Source organism: Jaculus jaculus, chromosome X, assembly GCF_020740685.1.
Source record: "Jaculus jaculus isolate mJacJac1 chromosome X, mJacJac1.mat.Y.cur, whole genome shotgun sequence".
NCBI classification, from domain to species: Eukaryota; Metazoa; Chordata; class Mammalia; order Rodentia; family Dipodidae; genus Jaculus; species Jaculus jaculus.
The window spans coordinates 35088093-35111075 of record NC_059125.1 but is presented as its reverse complement, the minus strand read 5'-3'; the positions used below and the strand labels follow the sequence as shown (position 1 = coordinate 35111075).

General features: G+C 36.4%; 1 protein-coding gene across 2 annotated transcripts in view; it reads left to right on the top strand.

Moving 5' to 3' along the window:
- Positions 1–22398, top strand: part of Tmem47 (transmembrane protein 47) — a 111293-nt gene extending 88895 nt beyond the window's left edge. Inside the window, exons 3-4 of one of the 2 annotated variants that reach the window (XM_045140743.1) lie at positions 21204–21259; positions 22163–22398. In XM_045140743.1, the coding sequence (XP_044996678.1) occupies positions 21204–21259; positions 22163–22216 (110 nt within the window). In that variant the 3' untranslated portion in view covers positions 22217–22398. Of the gene's footprint in view, positions 1–21203; positions 21759–22162 lie in introns of those variants that run through there. The other variant, XM_045140744.1, reaches the window with a different exon arrangement.
- Positions 22399–22983: the final 585 nt, after the last annotated feature.

Below are 22983 nucleotides of genomic sequence, written 5' to 3'. Positions count from 1 at the left end.
GAATGTTATTTATTATAACTTTTTGAAACACATTTTTTAAAAAGTATGAAAGCAGATTCGAACATTATTAAAATTTTAGATTTTATTTTTACAAATTCAGTATTAAGTACTTCTAAGTTTACGTATAAATTTGAAGCTGTTGTTTGTTAGTAGCTTCATAGAAGCATAGAAAGGTAAACATAAAACAGTTACAAATTCCTTATAAGATGTCCCCATATGTTCACAGTGACTCGACATTCACCCATCATTATTCTGGGGCCAGGATCCTGAGATTCCCTGTGCTTGCAGCCCCCTGGTTCTTTAAGGCAGGGAAGCTAAGAAAGAGTCCTGTTTTTCTGCCTAAATTCCAGAGAGAGTTTTGGACTCCCTTCAAGTCTACAAGGCAGCTTTCTGATCCTGCATTTTACAACTCTTTAAGAACAGGAGAATCTTGCATTTTTTCTTGCCTGTGATTTTAATCACTTTTAGTGTTCCTTCTGGGGGACACTCCACAGTAACAATTGGCTATGCTGTCTAGTACAGTGGGCTTGGTGGAGAACATCCCCTACAATGAAATGGCACTGCTCAGGACAGAAATAATTCTGCAGCCTTAGGGCTGAGCCATGTACATACACACTCACATTGATTTCAAGTGCAATTTTCATATAGACTCTAGACAAACATTTCCCTTTCACATATTCATTCATTCATTTATTCAGAAGTTGTACATTCCCATTTTAAATTTCTATTCTATTTACAAGTCTGGAGGTGAAATCAAACCTTATTACCAGGCAGGGGGTCAGAGAGACTGAGGGAGCTGGAAGAGCCAGAGCAGCTGTTGGGGAAAGGTCAGCTATGGTGTCCCGGTCAAAAGCAGAGGGTGAGGATGAGTATGGGGGAGGGGTTGAATGAGAGCACATCCCTGAGACCTTGGCTAGAAAGACCTAAGAAGAGCACATAGAGCACAGAGAAGGCCATTCATGCAGAGTGAAAAATAGGGTATTTCAGACCATTTGTCTGTACATTGGCAGAAGTTTTTTAAATCAGTGAGAATTTGGAAATCAAAAGTACCATTCTCAGACCATTTGTACCCATTGTCCAGCTTATATTGTGACCAGGCAGAGTTGTAGAGAAAGATAAAATGTCATCCAAAAATTGTAGAGAACTTAAGTTCTTAAGGAGACAGGGAAAGAGCAAAACAAGGATGAGAGAAAAGGAACCAGGGATTAAGCTTGGTTTCTACAGAACACCAAAATGACTGCCTGGCCCTTTAGCATGAATGGGTCCTGCACCTCCCACATGGGAAAAGGCCATACAGGTCATAAATGTCTGCTTTTTAGCCTGTTAGTGGGCAAGATGGGCAACTGTGTTCCTGATGGCGAAAGTGGCTGGGAGAAGGTGAGGAATGGAAAAGAATCTTTTTTTTCTTTTTTTCTTTTCCCCCTTTGTTCTTTACATTAGCCATTTCAAATAGCTAGGATGTGAGACCTTACAAGATAAGGGGACAGGAAATCATGACCTGGGTGAGTATTGTTAGGCAAGGAAGGGATAATGGCTATGCATTTTCTTGAGAATGTGTATAACCTATTTCCTTATGTCTCTGTTGCCACATGGTGACTCTGTTTTCAGAGCCTAGCCCAACCTAACAATTACCCACATAAAATGGCTTCATTGATGGCACAAAATAAAAAGGGAAAGTTATAATGTGGATTTAGAAGCATTTATGTCACATAAAGTTCAATTTTAGGTGGGCATTTTGTGATTTCCTCAAGTATTAAATAAATTTCAACAATATTCTAGCTATTGACTCTATAGACATTTATATTTTATTTATATGTCGAAATTCTTCCTAAAATAATTATTTTGGTTTAGGATATATTTGTCCACATGTTTGGACACACACACCACACACACACTTACTGAAGGAGCCATGAAGAATATGGTTTTCTTGAGTTTTCACAGTACAGTACAGTGCAACAGAAAGTGACTTAATAAGCCTAAGTCCTAATAACAATGTGTTCTTGGAAATGTACACCTAACTGCGATCTTTGCCTTCAATACTTTACAAATGACTTTAATCTGCTTAAAGGTACTATGTTAAGATATTGTTTAGTGTAAGAGAACGGAAACAGCTGGTACTATTAGGCATGCCTCAGATCACAAGAAGATGAGAGAATACCCTGTTCCTACAATATACAGAAAATCTCTATTGAATTCCACAAGTTTGGGATCAATTTATTTTGAAGGATGTTGTTTTCTCCTTGTTGTAATGGGACATAATACTTATGAGTTTGAAATTTCTGGAGATCCAGATATCCTAGAAAGCTAGTGAGGAAGCAAGAAAGACAAAAAAAAAAGAACATGCAACAGTTTGAGCTATAAACAGTCATGTTTCTCTTGCTTTCTCTTTTAGTGAAACACAGATGTCACATTTAGAACAGACTTTCTGTGGTAATGTGCTTGAAAATAAATCCTGACAGTTTCATTAAACTTAATTTACCTGCTTTTGATTAGTAATGCTTATCATTTTGAGAGCCTATGAGGAAACAGAGGAAGAAGTAATCATTCAATCACGGTTACTTCACAGACATAGCAAGGAAAATTGATTCAATTAAGTTCCAAGATATTTTCCAACCTCCAGATAGATTTCTCACTGAGGCCCTTCAACCCAGCTAAGGAAGTAAACTGGTGTTTGTTAAGCACTTATGCCACAGGAAATTCTGATGGTTGGTGAATTATTTAAAGAAGATGTAGAAAGAAAAAATAACTTTGATATTTTAGTGTCAGTTCTTGATACCATTTGACATATAGCTGAAGTTTTGCATTATTAACACTGAATTAAAATAAGATAACAGAAGCTGGCTGATCATTCCTGGGTCAGAAAGCTGACATAGAGGGTTAAAGAAACAAAACTAGTTGATAGTTTCAAAGTTAGACTAAGTAAGGTCACAAAAATGTAGTCACTTAAGCCTAACTTCACATTTAAAATCACCTGTTAAGTTGTGAATAATGCCTGGAACATCAACTTGAATAAATGTAAACAAAACTACTCATATATCCATGTCTGGAAATCACTTATTTAAATTTTTATGATGCTTTTCTAACATATACTTAAATGGGAAAATTTCAAATAGATTAAACTATTTTTCTTTACTTGAAAAGGATTTGTACAGGTATAGTAATATTATGTTACAGAATATTTCAAATATTACAATCTTGACTCGCATATGATAATTCAATAAATATTAGTTTCAATTTCTTTGTTTTTTTTCAGTACATTTACATATTTATATAGAGAGGTAGATGCATACATATATTGCTTACATGGCATTAAGTGAATGTAATTGCATCTTTCAAAAAAATATGGGATTAATCTTGTATTCTGTTACTATTCAAATGTCAGCCACTTTTTCCCACAATGAAATATTTCTATTTTTAGACCTAGTAGTACTTAATAGGATTCTATTTGTGGTTACAAAAAGATCAAAATGTTTGTATCAATGTTTTTGACTATAAGTAACAAAACAAAAACTTTAACAGAAATTACATCTCAATATTTAAAAAATTCCAAGAATATTTATGTTTTTACACTACGATTATAAGTTGGCATGGATAGTCTTAGGAATTGATTCAGCCAACTAAAAATGTTAAATCTATAATCAAAATAACATTTAAATAACTGATCAAAGAAGCATTAATTAATCCAAAGCCATATTGTATTGTCCACCATGGAGAAACATATATGGGTGTATTATTAGATGACATAAGTTATAACAAAAATGTCCTCTTTAGATTCATAGAAAATGTGAGGTACGTAGCATCTTATATACATGTTTAAATTCATATCATTTATCTTCTTGCCTAATTGAAATGTTTTCACGATGATTTTCTTACCTTATTCAAATATTCCACAGAAGAACATACATATAAGTTAGTCCCCTAAGTGTCTTCTCACCAGGATGCCCTTAGTGTTTTGTGCTCATAGGTCAATACAAATAAGCATTTTACTTATTAGTTTGCTAAATATAAACAACTCAAATGGTATTTTATGCTGAAAATTTAGTCACCAGTTAGAAAAGTACATACAAATGAAAATAAAAAAGGAAAACTTGTAGTTCATTTTAAAACATGGGACTGACATGATATGTACTGTGTTAATGAGACACCTTCATTCTCAAATAAATACAAGATGCATGTGCCTGTTAGACATTGCATATTTTCTTAAACCTTTGAAACCTTTTGTACATAACTACTCTCATGTTTCACATTGATTTTTGTATGAAACCTATTGTTTTTAGGGTAATTATCAAAAGTCAGCTTCACAAGAATGCAATATAATCAAAAGGAACTTCATGCAACCTAAAGACAAGACTGTGAACTATCTTGCAGTGGTGATTTGCATTGTCTGAGATTTTATGGGATTTCTTTTGAAAAAATAAAACAGCTGTTACTATCCTGTGGTGCCTTTATACAAGGTTTAGGGATTACAGTTATAAGAGCCAGAGTTGGGGGATGGCTCAGCAGATAAAACACTTGCCTCACAAGTATTAGGATGGGAGTTCAGATCTCCAGCACCCATGTAAATAAGATAGTCATTATAGAGCCTATTTGAAATCCCAGAATGCCTATTGCAAAATGAGGGGCAAAGACAGGAGAATTAGAAGCCTGGCAAATACAGCAACAGAGATCCTGCCTCAAACAAGGTGGAAGCTGAGGACCAATATCTAGAGTTGTCTTCTGACCTCCAAACATGTCTGTGACACACACACACAAAAATACAAAGAAACACACAAAAGTTAAATATTGATTAGCAAATAAAACGTTCATTTATAATTTCTCCCCCAAACACATAGTATTTTTTGATTAATCTTGAAGCATTTAAAGCCCTTTACTACTTCCTCCAAGTAGTAACCCTATACTCCAGACTATAAAGATTTTGTCATTGAAAATATAGACAGGGTGCTGGAGAGATGGCTTAGTGGTTAAGCCCTGGCCTGTGAAGTCTAAGGACCCTGATTTAAGGCTCAATCCTCTAGGTCCCACATAAACCAGATGCACAAGGTGGCACATGCATCTGGAGTTCATTTGCAGTGGGTGGAGGCCCTGGCATGCCCATTCTCTATCTATCTGCCTCTTTTTCTCTCTGTCTGTCACTCTCAAATAAATAAATAGCCAAAAATATTAATATATCAGACTTGCAGGGAAGCTCCATGATGGCAGGGATCACTTTCTAACCAACATCAGGTGGACAACAGCAGCAGGAAAGTGTGCCAAACACTGGCAAGGGGAAGCTAGTTTATAACACCCATAAGCCTGCCCTCAACAACATACTGTCACCAGTCTATTCCCAATTTGCCACCATTGGGGACCTAGCATTTAGAACATCTAAGTTTATGGGGGACACCTGAATCAAACCACCATATTCTGCCCCTAACCCCCCAAAACTGAGGTAAAAATACAATGCATTTAGTCCAATTCTAAAAAGTCCCCATAGTTTTTATGAACATCAATGATGTTCAAACATCTCCATAGTCCAAGGTATTTTAACAGCCATAATACCAAAAAAAACCATAATGGCACAGAATAAACATTTATACTGCAAAAGATAGCACTGGGCATAGGAAAGAAACACAAGATGTAAAACACACAGGTAAACATCAAACTCTGTAGCTCCAAGTCTCCAAGTTGATAAATCTAACCAGTGATGAGTCTCTGGAGTTCCAATTCCACTCCTCTAGCTAGGCTATTCACAGTCCTGAAAACCTTCTTTAGTTCTCCTTGGCAGCCATCCCATAGTTCTGACATCCCCATTGGGTCTCCACTGCAACCAACAAAGCTTCATCCTCATAGCTCCATTGGGCCTCCACACAAGTAATCCAAGCCTGCTTCACATTGCCTATGGCCTTTTCCAAAAAGAAAAAAAAAAATGTTGCAGATTCAATGACCCTCTCTTTCTTGAACTTGTTATACTCCATAGTAGTAGATGGGATGCCAATTTGTTAATCTGGGTGGGAGGAGCAGATTTTGGGAAACAGAACATTATTTCAGCATTCAGGGCCCCTCAAGAGTCTGCATTGTTCTTATTGTCCCAATGTGATCACCAGGCCCAATCTCAATAATTGTAATCTCTCAAATGATTACAGCTGAGCAGACAGCAGTTTTGGCCCAAAGATTTTATTTATTTCTGTGCCACATCCTTCTTCTCATTAAGAGTCCATTTCTATGCAATGAAACTACACAAGTTCTGAAGACACAGGCATAAACAGCAAGCCTCTCACACAAACTTCCATTAGCCCACTCTGTTCAAACCTCTTTTTTCCATTCATAAGCCAAACTTCATAGTCTTTCAACTCTGACTAGAATGGCCCATCAAACTTTACTTACAGCACTGCAAGGTGGCTCTTAGACCTGGGTTTCAAATCCTTCCACATTCCTCCCATAAATCAGTTCCAAAAGGACAAAAGCCACAGAGTTAGGTTACTAATAGTAATGACCCCATTCTCAGTACCAATTTTACTAATGCAGTCGGCTTCATGTTGCTAACAGAAACATCTGACAAAGAGCACCTACCAGGAGGAAAGGTGGTTTTTTGTTTTTGTTTTTGTTTTTTTTTGGCTTACAGACTCAAGGAGAAGCTCCATAATGTCAGGGAAAATGAAGGCATGAGCAGAGGGTGGAAAACACCTCCTGGCTAACATCAGGTGGACAACACACTGGCAAGTAGAAGCTGGCTACCCATAAGCCCACCCCAACAATACACTGCCTCCAAGAGGATCCAATTCTCAAATTACTACCAGCTGGGAACCCAGGCTTCAGAACACATAAGTTTATGAGGGACACCTTAATCAATCTACCATACCAACCAAAGCCACATGAAAAATTAATCCATTTCATACAAAGTTCACAATGTCCTTCAAATACATTTGCTAGAGGGAGGGAATTACCATGGGATTTTTTTTATAATCATGGAAAATGCTAATAAAAACTTTAAAAATTTAAAAAAAATTAAAAAAGAAAAAAAAAACAAATATATTTGCTAAAATGATTCACTGATAAGAAGGCAAGCAAATGACAGAGCTCCAATATGGAATTTCAAGGAGTTCATAATAGAGACAAATGCAATTAATTTCTTAGTTTCTGTTTTCTGTACAAATGAGTTACTGATATCAGAATACATATTACAAAGGAAAATGGCATTCAGATCCTAGGTGAAAGGTCTGAATACTGAGGGGTTATGCATTAAATTTTAGAATTGAGTAATTCTTGGAGACAACTATATATTCTGTTTTGCTGAAATTAGGCTTGGTCATATGGCTTGCTTCTACCAAATGACGTGTGTCAATTTTTAGCAAAAATTTTAAGAGTGAATATGTGTTTCACCATGCCTTCTTTATCTCTCTCAATGTAAGAGAGAGCATCACCTGGAGCATAATGTTTGTATGTAGTATGACTGAACTACTGAGATAATTTAGAGTGTTTGTCACTGAAACATGGTCTAACCCATCCTGACTAATGCAAGTTACTGGTTTATATTAGCATAAACTAAACCTGAAGAAATAGGCAACTAAAAACAGATTACTTTCAGGCTGGAGAGATGGCTTACCAGTTAAGCCTTGCCTGTGAAGCCTAATGACCCATGTTCTATTCTTCAGATCCCATGTTAGCCAGACACACAAGATAAGGCAAATGCAAGGTCACACATGCTAACTAGGTGGCACAAGGGTGTGGAGTTTAGTTTTAGTGGTGGAAGTCTTGGTATGCCAATTCTCTCTGTTTGTATCTCTCTGTATCGGTTTCTCTCTCTAAAATAAAATAAAAACTTAAAAAATTACTTTCAAAATGATTATTTTAAGATTTCCAAGCAGATTCAAGAATCATGTCTTGGAAATGGGGTAAGAAGGACAGAGGAATTAATCTGTGATTACAGTGAATGACCATAGTTCTCATGATTATTCTGCACCTGGCACCTTCATATATTCTTTCTGAGCTCAAAGAGCTTCAAATGACTTCTTACAGGCACACAGCTAGTAAGAGGCATGCTCAAAATGCACTGCTTTCACTCATATTATACTGTCACCTGATTATAGAACATGGTCAATCTGGATGGATGTGGCAAAGCTCAGATCTTCCTTAAAGAGAGGACCTACTCCTGGGAGAACAACTAGCAGTGTCATAAGGATTTACATTGCAGGATCAATTGTAGGCATTTGAGCTGTGAACACACTTACCCTAGCCAATGACTGAGGATGATAGGGAAAGTTGGAACTGGCCATTTCTGCCAGTGCACAGGCATTTCTACTCTGCGGATTTCTGCTCTTAATGCAAGTCTTTTTCAGAGCTATGATCTGAAGCTCTTCCTCTCACCTTTTCCTAGATTTATTTTCTCCTTTCACAGGGATCAGATGGTATTATAGTCTGAAGAATTTTCTGGTCTGCTCCTTATTCCTTGAACTTTGTCTGACATAGATATAATTTGTTGAAGAAAAGTACCTTCTAACACTTGTAAAACATAAAAGGAAGGCTTCATGGGAACAACAAGGAAAGATTATACTTAATTAAATATAGCACAGGAAATGCTTCTCCAATTATTTGTTGTTATTGCTTGAGACAAGAACTGGCTCTATTGCCCAGGCTGATTTTGAACAAGAGCTCTTCCTGCCTCAGCTTCCTGAGTGGTGAGATTACAGGTGTGCCACCCATCATTCCTGACTTTTGCTGCCTTTTTATTCATTTCTTTATTTTTAGCTTAATGTTAAAGGCTTGAGCACTTGAAAAGATCTGCCATCTGTAGCTATTTTTCTTGTTTGTTAAACACTGAAGATAGGAGTTTGACAAGTTTATGAAGTTTGGGCTTTATGCAAGATTGCCAATTATATTATCTGGTTATTTTAATTTTATTCATGAAAACTTATGCTCAGGTAAAATCAACTGTGTACACTGATCCTTTAAAGAAATGACAGAGTCAAAATTAGACTCAAATCTGTCATGTTCTATACCAACATCCACAGTCAAGATTCTAGTGGGTACAATGCTATGACATAGCTTTGCTGATTGTGGACAGACTAGTGTGATATGCGTACTCTGCTTCATTGTAAGGAGGATTTGAGGGAAAAGCATGGCTTTGTCAGTATTAATTTGTGAGTACAGTATTTTAAGTATAGTGTTGGATGGGTGTGTCAAACTCCTGGGAAATAAAACTTGGTGGGCTCATCTAGGTGGTTACAATTTGGATATACATCTTTGTTTTAAAAAATCTTGTGGATAACAGAAATCTGAGAACTGTACAACAAAATAGGGAACAGAAAAAATAAATTGTTCTAAATTCAACTTATATTCAGAATATTATTTTCATTTCTTCTGCATTAAGAAAGTCTGAGAATTCTTGACCACAGACAAGTGCTCAAGCTATATAAACAAGCTGAAGAACTTCTTGCACAGAAGCCATTCCTATTTCTGTATCTTCCCCTATACAGCAGCTGCTCTTGCACCTGTTCTAGCCAGCTGGGAACATTAAAGCTTATGATTCCATGATGGAAACTGAATACGGAGGCAAGAATTTGAGCTAGATCACATTAATAACTTGATCCCTAGTGCCTGGTTTCTCATCTGCACCTAATCTTCAGTCTGAACCATAAAACTCTACAAGTATAGAGATGTTGCCTGAGCCAAAGCTGCATCACCCCTTATTTTGTGAGTTGAACATTGAGCACTATATCAGATTACATCAGTGATATATTCAGACACCTTTGTACTGTGTACATGGGCATTTTATCTTCCTTTATCTTCCAACAGCCCACACATTTCTAGCCTTTTCACAGTATAGTTTATGAGCTACAGGTGTCTTTTTGCTGTACACACACACACAAACACACACACACACACACACACACACACACACAAATGACAGTCAATGAACAACTTAAGGATTTGTAATTTTTAATATATACTCAGTATCTCATCGTGTGACTTTGAACAAATTACTTCCATGGAATAAAAAGAGAACCTATTTTGTAGGTTGCTGTGAAAAGCATATAAGAAATCTTTGAGGATTTTCATCCTCATGTGACTGGCAGTTCATGAAAACCTCTTTCCTTATTGAGTCAAGATAATTCACAGGCTTATCTTTTACTTCAGAGTTACTATATATGATCATGTTGAAATATTTTAGTAGGAGTTTCACTGAGACCACCGCCTTGCTTAACTTCCTTTACTTGCTTATTCTGCATCCCCAAAACACTTTAATAAATCACTTGCATGGGAGTCCTTATCTCAGATCTGCTTTTAACCTAAGAAAACACCTACCAAACTAAGGTACTCTGTTAAGCAGTTAGAATGATGGTTGCAGGCTGGTGTAGCATGGACACACACACACACACACACACACACACACACACACACACACACACATATATATATATATATATATATATATATATATATATAATCTATATCTCTCTCTTTCTCTGAGAGAGTTCTTACACACACACACACACACACTACAAACACATACACACGTCAAAAAATAATGTTGTTTTCAAAGGGGTACTTGTATACTGATAATATTGCATGTTATACTATGGCTAATATACATTGTGAAATACTGAGAAAGGAATGCTAAATTCAACTTATATTCAGATCCTTTAAAGTGATCTCTAAAGTGATTAGCAGATATCTTCAGAAAAATTAATGCTAAACAAAAGTCCTTGACGAGGAAACAAATGAGTTGGAATTCACAATGATGAAAAGAAATGAAGGGCATTTTTGGGAAAAGAAAACAGACCATTCTTTGATACTAGTTTTCTTAGAAAGGCTTTTGATAGATTTCATTTTATCCTGGAGCCAATGTACAACAATGACTCATGGAAAAGGTCTCTGAGAAGGGAGAGGTCATTTCTGAATTGCACAGGCTCTATCACTAGTGTTTGATTGAGGGTATAACACAAGATGAATAAACAATTCTTTAGGAAAATGAACCCAGAAAGGAATATGTATTCTGTCTTTTCTCAGTTTTTGCCATTTTCCCAGAGGTAGCATTTAATCAATCTCATTGAACATTGTTAAGTCTATACTGTGTTTCAGAACTTCTGCTGGGCTGCTTTTTAATTATGGTCAATTAAGAATTTAAGACTTTCATTTTTAATATGTACTTAGTAGTTCATTTTGTGACTTTGAACAAATTGCTTCCCTGGAATAAACAGGGTGCTGTGAAAAGCAGATGAGTAAAATGCACAAATTTCTAATCACAGTATATGGCACATTGTCCTAAGTGTTAACTGCTACTCATGTTGGTGTAATGGCTATTGTTCTGTCCTGTCCTTATTTACATAAGGTCTGTAACTATTATTGCTGCAGTTTGGCTTCTATTGTGTTTCATTCTTCTGAAAGATTAAGGATAGGTAATAATTACCTATGTTCAGCAGAAACACTGACATACCAATCAGCTACTAAATACTTGGCTCCTCATTCATCTCAAAAACAAATAACTGGGGACTTCCGGTTAAGATGGCGGCGTAGGTACCACGCCAAAACAGCCTGGGGGGGGAAAGACCAAAAAAAACTCAGCAAAATACACACTTTTACTAAAAAGTGAGGTGTATAGGAAGTTGAGGCGGCAGCGGAGAAGTGGAAGAGTTATAGAGCATCCAGAGCCTGCACAGGCGGGAACAGCGGCTCCGGGGCGGCTCGGCTACCCGCCGCAGCCGCGGAGCGGCAGAAAACCGCCGGACTCTCGGCTCGAGCCGCAGGACAAGCCAGGTGCGGGATTTTCCCCTCACACCGCGCTCTCCGCAACTCGGGAAACGTGAGGGGAGAGCGGCAGCAAGCAACGGAGGGAGGAGCAGACCGCGAGGTAAAAGCACACGTGGAGAAACGATACAACCAGAACACCCGTGGCTCCCTCCCCTCCCCCGCCGCCTGAACCCAGCTCCAGCGAACACAGCAGCGGGCCGGGACCCGGCCACGCCAACTTGGGCTGACGGCGGGACCCAAGCAGGAGCAGAATTCGGCAGCAACTTCAGCGGCTCCAGCACCGGTACCAGTGGCCCCAGCAGCAGCGGACCCAGGAGCGGCAGCGGTGACAGATCCCGCAGCAGCGGCTTCGGGGTGAGCAGCAGCGGTGGACACGGCAACGGCAGCTTCAGCAGTGGTGGGGGCTCCGGGGGTGGCACCTACAACAGCTGCAGAGGCGGCAGCAGCAGCTCAGTTTGCCCGTAGGAAAAGCAAGTGCCCAACTCCAGAAATCAGAACAGCAGCCCGACGATCCAGGCAGCAACTTGACTGAGACCACAATCACCCAAGGTAACTGGGATTGCACCAGGGAAGGGCCTCACTTGGTCACAAGCTGACTTGGATACCTCAACAGACCAGAAATCTAAACCTCTTTGTTGATAGAGGATCTGGTCATTATAATAACTACTCTTGCATACATACTCGGGGCTGTTTTTGATGGAATGGGTACAGTGTTTAGCTAAATTTTAGAATCTACCAGTATATTATTCCACTCAGCCTGCTTGAATACTCCTATAGCAGGGAAACTCAACCCCTAAGAACATCTTTGTAGATACTCTGAGAGTCTTAAGAGCCACACCTAATACCTTAAGGTCCTACCCTGAAAATATATTACATCAAATCAATTGATACAGCTAAGAATACACAGCTAGCTAGAAAATCCAAGCATTAACTTAATCCAAGATGCAAAAATATATACATTATAACACAAGAAACACTAAAAAGCAAGACGATATAAATCCACCTAAAAGTATTAATGCATCAGAAATGTCCTCCAGTGAGAAAGAGTTAGAGGAAATGCCTGAGAAAGAGTTCAAAAGAATAATTATAAATATGTTCAAAGAGGTCAAAGAACACATGAAAACAATCAAAGAAGAAATCAAAGAGGAAATCAAAGGAATCAAAGAAGAGGCAGGACACCAATTTAATGAAATAAAGAAGGCAATACAAGACATAAATAGAGAAATAGAAATAATAAAGAAAAACCAGTCAGAATTACTAGCAATGAAGAACACAGTTAATGAAATAAAAAACTCTGTAGAAAATCTCACCAGTAGGATGGATGAGGGAGAGGACAGAATATCTAAGCTAGAAGATCAGGTGGCAGACCTAATGCAGTCCAACAAAGAGAAAGACAAACTTATAGAAAAGTATGAGTGGGAATTTCAAGATATTCGGGACACTATGAAAAGATCCAATATAAGAATTCAGGGCATAGTAGAAGGAGAAGAATTCCACTCCAGAGGCATAGTAGGCATCTTCAACAAAATCATAGAGGAAAATTTTCCCCAAATTGGGAAAGAGGTGCCAATACAGATACAGGAAGCCTTTAGAACCCCAGCCAGACAAAACCCAGAAAGAAACTCTCCTCGCCACATTATACTCAAACTTCCAAACACACAAACCAAAGAAAAAATATTGAAAGCAGTTAGAGAGAAAAATCAAGTTACCTACAAAAGCAAGCCCATCAGGATTACAGCAGATTATTCAACACAAACTTTTAAAGCCAGAAGGGCCTGGAGTGATATATTCCAAGTTCTGAAAGATAACAACTGTCAACCAAGGTTACTTTATCCTGCAAAGTTATCCATCCAAATAGATGGAGAAATAAAGACATTCCATGACAAAAGCAGGTTAAAGGAATATCTGAAGACAAAACCAGCTCTACAGAAAATACTTGATAGAATCCTCCATGCTGAACAAAAGGAAAAGCACACATATAAGGAACCTAGAAAAAACCAGCCATACTCAAATACCAGTTAACAGAAGAGAGCACAGGTAGAACAAGTAACACACACACACACACACAAATGGCAAACATAAATACACACCTTTCAATAATATCTCTTAATATCAACGGTCTCAATGCCCCAACGAAAAGACATAGATTTGCAGACTGGGTTAAAAAGCAGGATCCTACAATTTGTTGTCTTCAAGAAACTCACCTTTCTACAAAGGATAGACATTATCTTAGGGTGAAAGGTTGGAAGACGGTGTTTCAAGCAAATGGGCCTAGAAAACAAGCAGGGGTTGCTATCCTAATATCAGACAGGGTGGACTTTAGTCCGAAGTTAGTCAAAAAAGATAAGGAAGGTCACTTTATATTGATTAAGGGCACACTACAACAGGAGGACATTACAATCCTAAACATATATGCACCTAACATGGGGGCTCCCAAATTCGTCAAACAAACACTATTAGAACTAAGGTCACAGATAACACCAAACACGGTGGTGGTGGGTGACTTTAACACCCCACTCTCATCAATTGACAGGTCATCCAGGGAAAGAATAAACAGAGAGGCATCTGGACTAAATGAGGTCATAGAAGGAATGGACCTAACAGATATATACAGGACATTTCATCCAAAGGCTGCAGAATATACATTCTTTTCAGCAGCACATGGAACATTCTCTAAAATAGACCATATATTAGGACACAAAGCAAATCTTAACAAATTCAGGAAAATTGAAATAATTCCTTGCATTCTATCTGACCACAATGGAATTAAACTACAAATCAGTAGCAAGAAAGGCTATAGAGCATACACAAAATCATGGAAGCTAAACAATACACTACTAAATGATGAGTGGGTCAATGAAGAAATCAAAAAGGAAATCAAAAAATTTATAGAGTCAAATGATAATGAGAACACAACATACCAAAATCTCTGGGACACAATGAAGGCAGTTCTAAGAGGTAAATTTATAGCCTTAAGTGCCTATATTAAGAAATTAGAAAGGTCGCAAGTAAACGACCTAATGCTTCGCCTTAAAGCCTTGGAAAAAGAAGAACAAGGCAAACCAAAAAGTAGTAGACGGGAAGAAATAATAAAGATTAGGGCAGAAATTAATGAAATAGAAACAAAAAGAACAATCCAAAGAATTAATGAAACAAAGAGTTGGTTCTTTGAAAGGATAAACAAGATTGATAAACCCTTAGCAAATCTGACCAAAAGAAAGAGAGAAGAGACACAAATTAATAAAATCAGAGATGAACAAGGTAACATCACAACAGATTCCAGAAAATTCAAAAAATTATAGGGACATACTATAAAAGCATATACTCCACAAAGTATGAAAATCTGAAAGAAATGGATGATTTCCTTGATCTATATGACCTACCTAAATTAAATCAAAATGAGATTAATCACTTAAATAGACCTATAACAAACATGGAGATCCGAGCAGTTATCAATAATCTCCCAACTAAAAAAAGCCCAGGCCCAGATGGGTTCACTGCTGAATTTTACCAGACTTTTAAGGAAGAGCTAACACCATTGCTTCTTAAGCTTTTCCAGGAAATAGAAAAAGAAGGAATCCTACCAAACTCCTTCTATGAGGCCAGCATCACCCTGATACCAAAACCAGGCAAAGATAGAACAAAAAAAGAAAATTACAGACCAATCTCCCTCATGAACATAGATGCAAAAATTCTCAACAAAATATTGGCAAACAGAATACAAGAGTATATCAAAAAGATCATTCACCCTGACCAAGTAGGCTTTATCCCAGAGATGCAGGGATGGTTCAACATACGCAAATCTATAAATGTAATGCATTACATAAATGGGTTGAAGGACAAAAATCACATGATCATCTCATTAGATGCAGAGAAAGCATTTGACAAAATCCAACATCCCTTCATGATAAAAGTCCTACAGAGACTGGGAATAGAAGGAACATATCTCAATATAATAAAGGCTATTTATGACAAGCCTACAGCCAACATATTACTAAATGGGGAAAAACTGGAAGCTTTTCCACTAAAATCAGGAACAAGACAAGGGTGTCCACTCTCTCCACTTCTATTTAATATAGTTTTGGAAGTCTTAGCCATAGCAATAAGGCAAGAGACACACATAAAAGGGATACAAATTGGAAAGGAAGAAATCAAGTTATCATTATTTGCAGATGACATGATTCTATACATAAAGGACCCTAAAGACTCTACTAGCAAGCTGTTAGAGCTAATCAAAACCTACAGCAATGTAGCAGGATACAAAATAAATACACAGAAATCAGTAGCCTTCATATATGCTAACAACAAACACACAGAGGATGAAATCAGAGAATCACTCCCATTCACAATTGCATCAAAAAAAATAAAATACCTTGGAATAAACCTAACTAAGGAAGCAAAGAATCTATACAATGAGAACTTTAAGACACTCAAGCGAGAAATTGCAGAAGACACTAGAAAGTGGAGAAACATCCCTTGTTCCTGGCTTGGGAGAATCAATATCGTGAAAATGGCAATCTTACCTAAAGCAATCTACACATTTAATGCAATCCCTATCAAAATTCCAAAGGCTTTCTTCATGGAAATAGAAAAAACAATCCAAAAATTCATTTGGAATCATAAAAAACCTCGAATATCTAAAATAATACTGAGCAACAAAAAAGAGGCTGGTGGTATCACCATACCTGATTTTAACCTATACTACAGAGCCATAGTAACAAAAACAGCATGGTACTGGCACAAAAACAGACATGTAGATCAGTGGAACAGAATAGAGGACCCAGATGTAAGCCCAAGTAGCTATAGCCACCTGATATTCGATAAAAATGCCAAAAATACTCATTGGAGAAGAGACAGCCTCTTCAGCAAATGGTGTTTTGAAAACTGGATAAATATCTGCAGAAGGATGAAAATAGATTCCTCTCTCTCGCCATGCACAAGAATTAAGTCCAAATGGATTAAAGACCTTAACATCAGACCGGAAACTTTGAAACTGCTAGAGGAAAAAGTAGGGGAAACCCTCCAACATATTGGTCTTGGCAAAGACTTTCTGAATACAACCCCAATTGCTCAGGCAATAAAACCACAGATTAACCACTGGGACCTCATGAAATTACAAAGATTTTGCACCGCAAAGGACACAGTGAAAAAAGCAAAGAGGCAACCTACAGAATGGGAAAAAATCTTCGCCAGCTATATATCTGATAGAGGATTAATATCTAGGATATACAAAGAACTCAAAAAGTTAACTAATAAGGAATCAAACAGGCCAATCAAAAAATGGGCTAAGGAGCTAAATAGAGAGTTCTCAAAGGAAGAAATACGAATGGCATATAAGCACCTAAAAAAATGTTCTACGTCACTAGTCATCAGGGAAATGCAGATTAAAACTACATTGAGATTCCATCTCACTCCTGTCAGATTGGCCACCATCATGAAAACAAATGATCATAAATGTTGGCGGGGATGTGGAAAAAAAGGAACCCTTCTGCACTGCTGGTGGGAATGCAATCTGGTCCAGCCATTGTGGAAAACAGTGTGGAGGTTCCTAAAGCAGCTAGAGATTGATCTACCATATGACCCAGCTATAGCACTCCTAGGCATATATCCAAAGGACTCATCTCATTTCCTTAGAAGTACATGCTCAACCATGTTTATTGCTGCTAAATTTATAATAGCTGGGAAATGGAACCAGCCTAGATGTCCCTCAACAGATGAGTGGATAATGAAGATGTGGTACATTTATACAATGGAGTTCTACTCAGCGGTAAAGAAAAATGAAGTTATGAAATTTGCAGAAAAATGGATGGACCTGGAAAGTATTATACTAAGTCAGGTAACCCAGGCCCAGAAAGCCAAGCGCCACATGTTCTCCCTCATATGGGGATCCTAGCTACAGATGACTGGGCTTCTGTGTGAGAATGAAAATACTTAGTAGCAGAGGCCAGTAAGTTGAAAAGGAGACATAAAGGGTGGAGAAAGGAAGGGAGGAGGATACTTAATAGGTTGATATTGTATATATGTAATTACAATGATTGTAATGGGGAGGTAATATGATTGAGAATGGAATTTCAAACGGGAAACTGTGGGGGTGGGGAGGGAGGGAATTACCATGGGATATATTTTATAATCATGGAAAATGTTAATAAAAATTAAAAAAAAAAACAAAAACAAATAACTACATCTTGGCAAGACAAATTCATATCTAATTGGTCGTTTTCCATTTAGTGAATACCTATGTATATTTTCAGTGTAACTAAAGGTAAAATTGCCCCATAATCCTCTTCCCTACAAACAAAGAAGAACATGTCTTTTATATTGTAAGAAACAACTTTAAAGTTATTTATTCAAACACTTGATAAATACTCTGCTGTTGCATGAATCATTGAAAGGCAATTAAGAAAGATAATCTTAATTTGAGTTAGAGCATAGGAATTTTAAAAATATAATTTTGTTCTATAGTTCTGAAAAATTATTGTTTGGCTTATTTAATTTGAATGAGGATATTAGTTATGAGTTTTCCACTGGTAGGTGTTTTGTAAATATAAACACCAATGTAATATGTTCTAAGTGCCAGTACCATGCTGTTTTTATTACTATGGCTTTGTAGTATAGCTTTAGATACGGTATGGTGATGCCACCTGAGATATTTCTTTTGCTGAGGATATGTTTGGATATGCGAGGCCTTCTGTTTTTCCATATGAAATTTGAGATCATTTTTTCCATCTTTGTGAAGAACACTGTAGGGATTTTAATTGGAATTGTGTTAAATCTATATATAGCCTTTGGTAGGATTGTCATCTTCACAATGTTAATTCTGCCTATCCAGGAGCATGGGAGGTCTTTCCATCTTCTCAAGTCCTCCTCAATTTCTTTTTTGAGAGTTTTTATATTTTCATTGTATAGATCTTTTACTTCCTTGGTTAACGTTATTCCAAGATATTTTAATTTTTTTGTTGCTATTGAAAACGGGACTATGTCCCTTATTTCTTTTTCTGTATCTTTGTCATTTGCATACAGAAATGCTACCGATTTTTGTGCATTGATTTTGTATCCTGCTACTTTGCTATAGGAATTAATCACCTTCAGCAGTTTTGGGATAGAGTCTCTCAGGTCTCTTACATCTACAATCATGTCATCAACAAATAGAGCTAACTTAACTTCTTCTTTCCAAATTGTATCCCTTTTATTTCCTTCTCCTGTCTTATTGCTTGAGCTAGGACTTCCAGAACTATATTGAAAAGCAGCGGTGAGAGAGGACATCCCTGTCTTGTTCCTTGCTTGCTGCCACTTTAATAGTTTTCTGAATATAATAATTAGAGGAAGACACTGAAATTTTAAATGGATAATTTCAATATCAAGTCCAGTGAAGCCTGGCAATTCTAACTACTTTGTAAAGCAAAACCTGCATGAAGATTTAACTATGCGATATCATATGCTTCTTGACACCTATACTTTGGATATAATAAAAGCATCAAATGAATGGCCATTAAACATGGGATCCAATTTTGTTCTTGTTCATTCCTTTGTAGTTGCAGTTGAAAGAATATAATAAAAAATCAGTTTTGATATATTACATGACTTATGTACACTTAACTTATTCCAACTTTAAATAATATATAGTAAATGAAACTTCAATTGTTACCTAGGAAATGGCACTTGTTCCTTAGTATAAATAAGCATGTAAAATGACTTAGAAATTTTCAATACTTTTCACCTACTGTTTTGAAATTAAGCATCTTCAAATCAATATTTCTTTTCATTTAGTTATAGCAAAAGTAGTCTTTCCTGCTATTGTGAAAATTATTTCCTTATTAAAAAGAAAGACTAAATTTAGAACATAAGCATCAGAACTTAATGAATTTCCAAGATTCTCTGAAAGCCTCTAAGGTATTCTGTGTGCATTGAGAGAGCTTTGTCATTCACAATAGCATTTTTTAACAAAATTTAAAATACCTCCCGAATTACTCTTCTGATGTCTAGGAAAGTGTTCTGTAAAATTATATTGCATTGGTAAGTACTTTTTGAATTTTTTTTCCTCAAGGGCCAACAAATGTTGATACTCATCAGAATAATTTCTCTTAATACCAAGTGCTCTTACCAGTAGATATTTATTAAGCTCAAATTTCTCTGTTGTATTTATCTGTATATGTATCTATACATTTATATAGATACATAACAAAAGAAACACAAGATCTGCTTTTTACTTTAAGTTTAGTATTATTTGAGGATAAACATTGAATGGAAATGATTCTATTAAGAATCTATATGATGCCATTCTAAGTTTATAAGTTATAAAAAGGATATCATTAAAGACTGACAATTGTGGATAAGGCTCTAGGAAGAATTGAGGGACACATTTGGATCTGAATAATGACTTTTAATCATAATGGAAGAGAGTATATTGCAATTTTAATTTTTTATCCAAAAGTATAAAACTTTTCAATTTTTAGAGAAAATATTAAATTGACTGATTATCAATAAAATATTAATGGTATACATGTTATGGTGGTTTGAATGTATGGCCCCATAGACTCAGGCTGGCAAATTGAGTCTCCAGTGGTCAGAGCTCTACTGGAGAAAAGATCTTAAGGCCACCCCTAAGGTGTGTGGAGGGTAATGTGGACTCTGGTGGTTTTGTGGTGTTGGCTATTTGGCTATTGTGGTGTCTGTCTGCTTGGAACTATGGAAGTAAGCCAGCTTCTTCTGCCATTGATGGTACTTGTTATCAGGTGTAGCAACATAAAGCTGACTATAATATATGTCTTAGGAAATTTGATTCATGTATGTGTAGTCTTTAATATGTGCTATAAAAATATCTACAAATATGGTAAATATTATACATGTTTTATTTTATGTATTCTACTTTATTTCTTAAAGTACTGGGATACATATATATATATGTATATATATATGTACATACATATATATGTAATATACATATTACATATATTTGCATAATATATAAATATATATTTATTTACATAATATATATAATAATCACATATATATAATTACATAATACAGATTGATTAATTCTTAATGTTAAGTCAGATTTTTTTAACTCACCTCCTCAAACCTTTCAATTGCTTCCTAATAAGCTAAAAATGAATTCTTGGGCCTGGGAAGATTTCTCAGTTGTTAAAGCTGCTTCCTTGCAAAGCCTGCTGACCTGGGTTTAATTCCCAAGCAATCATGTAAAGTCAAATACCAAGTGACATATGCATCTGTGATCCCAACATGACTGACAATGGGAGACAGTGCCAGGAAAATCTAGAGCTCACAGGCCAGCTAGTCTCACATTCATTTGCAATCTAGCAATTCATTTACAGCAGCAAAAGACCCCTGTCTCAAAGAAGGTAAAGCACAAACACCTCAAAGATAGACATTTTCTAATTAATATAGGCTATGAATCTGGATGGGTCAGCAAGTTCTTCAGATGACTAAACTACATCTTCTTTTTGTCTTTTATTCAGGTGGGACAGCTGACCAGTGTCTGCTACACAGCAAGACCTCTGAGAGATTCTGTTGGGTGAGCTCCTATGGGCACTGCAACCACCTCTGATTTGATTGGGCCACAGAGGGTTTTCTATAGCCAGATGGTAGTGTTATTTGAGTTCAGTTGAAAGACAGGATGTTCTGGGGATCCCTGAGGTTGAGTGAGTTAGGATGAATGGACCAACTTCTTTGTTCACTAGAAATGTACAGTTGAGATTTACCTGCCTTCCAGGCCATCCCATTTAAAATATGAAAACTCTTTCCTTCCAGAACATATTTTATTATTTTTCTGTTCTTTAATTTTCTCTAAAGCACTTGTAATTCTTTGTATCATCATCATCATTTTACTTATTTCTTGTTTGGTTTCAACTCTAAAATGTGAGTCCCTTAGGGATAAGAATTGAGGCTGTATCTCCAGTACAAGTAGTCCTGGAGTTCATTAGAAATTTAAATTGTGTTGCTATGTGTGGTATTGGTTCTAAATTTTGCAAGATGCCATTTTGTTTCAAATAAAACTAACTTATATCTAAGTACTACCTTTGTTGAATATAGACTTATTATCTTATAAAGTTATCACAAACACATTATGAAGTAGGTGGAACCAAAATTAAAATTCATGTCATAAAACAAGACACCAAGAAACTTAAAACAGAAACAAGTGGTTTAAGTCATACTATTAATAAGATACAGAATTAATATTCAAATTAATTTCAATGCTAGTCTTACTTATAGCTTCTTCCCATCCTGTTCTCAGAGTGGGATAGGTGAAAGAAATGAAGTCTAAGGCATTCAGCCATGCAGAAGAAGTTTATCCAATGTTAGATTCACTTGGACATTAACTATTTCTGGGCTTTGTTCAAAAATTTTCAATAATTTGTGTAACTCTTTTCTCAGCAACTATGCAGTTTTTTACTCATTGACTGGGAATATTTTATAGATTCACCATCTTGAAGAAATGCACATCTGCATAGCAATCAATGCTTACTGCTGAACTAATGGGCATAAGAAACTGCTTTTTGATTGTGACAAGAATATAACTGCATCCTCTACCTGGAAATGTTCACTCCCAGTCTGTGTTCTACTTCTGCACATCACATGGAAGTCTGCATAAATGTCAATTTCTAAGAGAAGTCTTTGCTGAATATCTTTCTGAAAAATCTAATCTCATTTCCTTTTCCCAATCATTCTCTTTTCTAATAAAATCTTGACTAACAGTCTTTACACCGGTCTTGATTGCTTTTTTAAAAGATATTGTGTACTTGTTTGAATATTAATTACAGTATGGTTTTCATTTTATTTAGTTATTTTGCTGGAAGGACAGAGCCATGATGGTATAACTTTTATGTTGTTGTGTCTCCAGAATCTATCACAGTATCATGTACATAGTAGAAATTCAAGAAAAACACATTAAATGAAACAATATTCGTATAGCATTTTTAGTTTAATAGCATATATAGCAATTTTACTTAAGTAAAATTGTGTTTGTTTAATATACCTTTATCTATTCTCCTCCTGGAATATAAAAATTTGGGGGCATGAAATATAACATTTTATGTATTACATTTAGGCTAAATAGGGTTATGATTCAAGTTTTATATTTTATTCTAAGGAATTTAGAAACTTTTTCTATATATTGAAAAATTGAAGTTACAACATAAGAATCTAAATACCAGTGCTGGGGCCTTTTGTCCACTTGCAGAATATGTGCTTGGCATCAAGAGGGCCTGATTGCAATCCCCAGAACCAAACATACAAAAA